Source organism: Medicago truncatula, chromosome 2, assembly GCF_003473485.1.
Source record: "Medicago truncatula cultivar Jemalong A17 chromosome 2, MtrunA17r5.0-ANR, whole genome shotgun sequence".
In the NCBI taxonomy this organism is placed as follows: domain Eukaryota; kingdom Viridiplantae; phylum Streptophyta; class Magnoliopsida; order Fabales; family Fabaceae; genus Medicago; species Medicago truncatula.
Window position 1 is genome coordinate 41265787 of NC_053043.1, and position 5051 is coordinate 41270837.

Sequence of the window (5051 nt, forward strand, 5' to 3'; positions counted from 1 at the left end):
TTTCAATATAAGTTTGTCAATGTCCCGTAAACTTAAAAAAATACATAATATATGCAAGGTTCGAAGTTCGAATCTTAACCATCATAAAGAAAAGAAAAAAAAAAAGTTTGGCAATGTTAACTTTAGAGATAGAGATAGAGAATAAAGCAAAAAAAGAATTTACCTGAAGGCTAAAACGGTATAATGAAGTAACCTAAAACATAGATATATATAGTCATCATCATTATATTAGATAATCCTCCCTCATCGCGTTTTGAGAGTTGATTTTTTTCTTCGTTTTCTATCGCTCCCTCGTTCGTTCTTCACCGTCCTGTCCTGTCCTGTCCTGCGGTTTGGTTCCTCTCGTCCAAGGTATTTATTTTCATACACTGTTTTTCCATTCATAATAATAATTTTCTTGCCTGTTCTGTGAACCCTCAGACTTACTTCAAAAAATGGAACATCATCCTTCGTCTTCGTCTTCGTCTTCGTCTTCTGCTGCTCCTACCACCCCCTCGGAAATAGTCAGCAGATTTCGTCTTCGTGTATTGAGTCTTCGTGCTCGAAGGTCACCACCACCTGGTGAGTGAGTTTAACATTTATATTGTTCTGTTGTTCGTTCGTTATGTTTCATTCACTATTCTCAATGTTGTTTGTTAATGGAAGATGATAATGTGTTCCACTTTAGAGAATTGGGGCTTAGGGATTTTGAGTAATTGAACAAACCCTAAGCCCCAATTCACACTTATCACTAATTTCTTCTATAAATATCATAATTCATAATTTCTTTATTATTCTCTCTCAGACGTATGTCAAAAAATGCAACATCCTCCTTCGTCTTCTGCTGCTCTGAAATCCCGCAGAAGAACCCGCAGAAGAAGCCGAGTTCTTCAACCAAGTGGTGAGTCTGTTCGTTATGTTGATTCACTATTCATTCCCTGCTGCAATTCAATGGATATATATTCTTGTTGGAAGATGATTAATAACATGATAATGTGTTCCATTGTAGCTAATTTAATCATCGATGATTAATTTTTCCTTTCTCTACTTTTCTATCAGATTTTAATGATATCAAAGATCCTACCAAAAAGGATAGGATAACCAAATGTGCCACTTTGGCAATACGGGATTATAATTCACAAACTCAGAACGACTACCAATTGGTCGTTGTTGATACGTTTACTTCACAATTTGTTAATGGTTTCCTTTACTGTATCACCTTTCAAGCCAGCAATGCTGACAAGGAATATGCAACTTTCGAAGCCATAGTGTTTGGATATGGAAAAAGAGAGTTCGATTTAAGAAAGGTTATTAGAATCAGGATCAAAGGGACCAGTACTTGGTAATTTATTTTAATCTTATCACCAGATTGTTTCTCATTTTTTCAAAATGTTTCTTTGCATCTCAAATTATTTCATACATAGCAATGCTTTCCACTCCCCTTTACCATACCATATGTTTAGCCTCATTTTTTCGTAGCTTGTCATTTGGGGTTTTTAATTTGCCACGTTTAGCGTGCGTCCTGTCCTGAATATGTTCATGCTTGACATTTTGATATTTCAGAACAGCATGCCTGTGTCATGCCCCTCCCACTAATTTGCTTACATTGTAATTTTAGCTTTGCTTTGCTTTGCTTTGCTTTTTACTCGGTTGTTTCCCTTTCATTCCCATTTATTATTTTATGATCTTTTTCATCTGTTCCGTTGCAATTTGGGTTTATATTTAAAAACATTATCAGCACATTCTTCTTATTCTTTTTGTAAACTCGTTTTCAAATTTCCCCTGTAATGTGTTTGTATATATTAAAAACGGAAAAGTTAACATCCCCCCTACCATGGGGCTTTTAGCCATATTCCCTTTTTTCTCTTGAAAAACTAGACAATCCTTGTCTATATATAAAGAAATAAATTTAATAAGTACATATTAGTCGTTTCGATCAAAGTAATTATTTTACGGCCACATAATTTATGCATTTAACCATTCCACCCCAACCTGTGCTCCACCTTCCCCACCGGCCACTGAACATTTTGACGGCAATATTAGAGTTGCCGGAATCTTATATCGTCGATTTATACTCCCCGCCTTTCTCTGTTTCAACTCTTAGCTTTCCTCTCCATTCCACTCGTTGGTGGTAGTAGAATTGCCTGTTTGTGTGGCCTTCCCCCCATCTGCAAACATTGGACCGTTTAATTTTTTTTTTTGTTTTTGAGAAAAATTGGACAGTTTAATTGTTGTAGGTAAGTTGTTGGTAAATGAATGGTGGGGCAGGTCTGCATGAACAAGGCTGGAGGAACCTTTATCCGGATAGGGGTTGCCGGGGTGGTGGAGATCCGCTGGACAGTGACTTTTGTCTCTTATTAATCTTTTCAGCAATGGGTGATGCACTGTACAGGCTTGATGCTTGGGCTGTGAATATATAATTCTTTGTCTTAGAAGGAATATTATGTAGTCTACCATTTTGCACTTAGCTACTTTACATTTCATGTGAATATCAATTGAGTTTTTTGTTCAACGAAAAAGGGGATAAGGCTAGTCTAGATGTTAGCTAACTCCTAACAAAAATATCTATTTGCTTTTCTTCTTTTCATAATTTTTTGTATTTCCAGTTCTGTCAATTCAGTCTATATAACCTCTTGGAGAGCCTTCTATATGATTTATATGATTTAGCATATATGCTCATTTGGTTCTTGTTTACATAATTATGGGTCTTTTAACTGCGCTTGTTTTGTTCAGGTACAATGGCACTCTCATGCAGCTGGTAAGTGAGGTTCTTTATACAATATTTTTCATATATATATATATAGGGAGCCCCTAATATGCACCCATATAGGGAGCCCCTAATATGCACCTTTCAAAAATAGGTCCAATCATGAACCTTTTAGTTCAACTTGCTGTACTAGGTAATGCAACCGGTTGATCAAATAATAAAATTAAAATAGAAAAATGCTACCCTTTTTCTTTGCTTGTTACAAGAGAATGCCCTTTACTGTGCCTCTATTTCCATGGTCACCATCCCTTTGTAATTCCCCAACACGCACACATTTTTAATTTGCAAGTTAAAGTGAAGTAAGGAATGCAATGGAAATAGTGCTACATGGTAAGGAATAGTGTAGTATAACAAATGGGTATTAACAGTTTCTTCAAATTAGATCGGATTTCTTCAAAAAAGGGTATTGACAGTTTATTGTTTTCAACATGTTTGATTTAAGAACTTGTAAGTTTTAATTAGATATTTACCAAGTTTTCAGTTTTTTCAGTTTTTTGGGAGAGCAAAGAAACTAGATAATATATAATTAATATGTTGCATATTATTAATTAATTAATAGTTATTAAACATAGAAACAGGTTCATCACAATCAAGAAAGAAAGGTACTTCGACTGAGGATTACATGAAGATGATATATCACGTGGAGAAGAAGCAGATAAAAAGAGTATAGCGAAAAAAAATAAAAAAAAATTGTAACAGGCTATAGCAGGTTAAGTTGGAGAGGTCCATGTTTGAACCTTTAAAAAAGAGGTCCATATTAGAGGGACCCATATATATATATATATATATTTGTTTTTATGTCATTGTTTTTATTTTCATTTCCTATTTCCATATTGAAAATGTGTTTAGTTTAAGCATTTCTTTGAAAATTAATAAATACTTTATATATAAATTTATTAAAAAATATTAAAACGTACTATTTGGTATGCAATATAAGCTTAGTTTTATTATTGGATCATTTAATTTAATAAAAGTAATTTGAAACAAAATGGTGTATGCAATTTAGTGACATTATTTTGAATAAATATGTTTGTGGTTTGTCCTCGTGAGCATAGCTCGGTTGGCTAGGTCAATGTATTGTTATATGCAGGGGCTAAAGTTCAAACCCTAGACACCCCCCTTATTCACTATAAAAAGTGAAATTTTAGCAACTAGGCTAGTTGACAAAATAAAAAAAAAGTTGTGGTTTCTCTAAGTATGTTAACTTTTTAATTTTTTGACGGAATCAACTTCGTTTATGTTTTTTTTGTGTGTGTCTCAATTTGTTCTTCCGAATTTATTTTATATATTTTTTAATTTAGGAGGATGATGCTCCAATTGTGATGGACGTGAAAGATCATAAGAGAGATGTTTATGGCCTTATTAAATCTGCTCAACAGCTCAGGATGCCAGATGTGGGATCTGTCATGATAAAACAAGATGAAGGCGAGGAAACTGCTGGAGCATTGCCTGATAAAACAAGATGAAGGCGATTTGTAATTTTCCTCATCCATTAAATAGTTTTTCAACTAGTCTTAGTTGTTTATCTTTAGCGATAGAAACTCTCACATATCATTTCCATTACGTTTTGGTTGTTTCCCATAGTAAGACCGAATTTGATTTCCATTACAATTAAACTCTTGTGTTTTAACATATCTTCTATATAATTTGATCAAACACACTCAAAAAGAATGTCCATACAGTACTCAAAATCATGTTTTGAAACCTCATTGTAAGACCAAGCAAATTGCTTCATTGATATTTCTTTTGTCTTTTGTCAAAAGCTTCAAAATAATCTCCTCATCATTTGTACCATATAACTATATTTTATGCATACACCAATGAATTTCTCGCTTTTTCATTTTACATGTACTTATCTTCATGCTTGTGCTTCTTTGGTCCTCCTCTCAATTTTTTTCCTTTTCATTTTTAAATGATTTTGGAAACTCCTAATTAATTCTAAGGGATTTTTTAGTGACAGAGACGTGTAAGGTGGTGTTCTCTTGAAGATTACCAATATTATTGTCAACCGACTCAAGTTCATCATTTTTCTCACTAGAGGGACTTGATTGATTACCTATGTAAGATGTAACTGTATAATTAACTAGACTAAGCTCCCATACTTAAAGAAACATTAGTAAATCAAGGTGACTATAGAAATATATGCAGATGTATGACTTACGATCTGTTGACACATAAGTCAGAAGACTTACACAAAATCTCAACCATTAAATTTAATTAATCCAATGGTTTACAATATTCCATCTGTAAAATTAGAAAAATTACTAACTAAGGTATGTGACTTCTCTTAGTTCTTCTTTCAATA

The 5051-nt window shown here is 33.5% G+C and overlaps 1 protein-coding gene across 2 annotated transcripts; it reads left to right on the forward strand.

The window, feature by feature from the left end:
• The first annotated feature begins 211 nt into the window (after positions 1-211).
• LOC11415634 (uncharacterized) lies at positions 212-4376 on the forward strand. Of its 2 annotated transcripts, none has more exons than XM_024777495.2 (6): positions 212-330; positions 421-561; positions 785-880; positions 1039-1321; positions 2713-2737; positions 4048-4376. In XM_024777495.2, exons 2-6 carry the CDS (start codon positions 435-437, stop codon positions 4210-4212), a joined length of 696 nt encoding a protein of 231 aa, XP_024633263.1. In that variant the 5' UTR covers positions 212-330; positions 421-434; the 3' UTR covers positions 4213-4376. The 2 variants fall into 2 exon arrangements, with proteins under 2 accessions (XP_024633263.1, XP_024633262.1); XM_024777494.2 differs by having other exon boundaries at positions 221-351.
• The last annotated feature ends 675 nt before the right edge of the window (positions 4377-5051 follow it).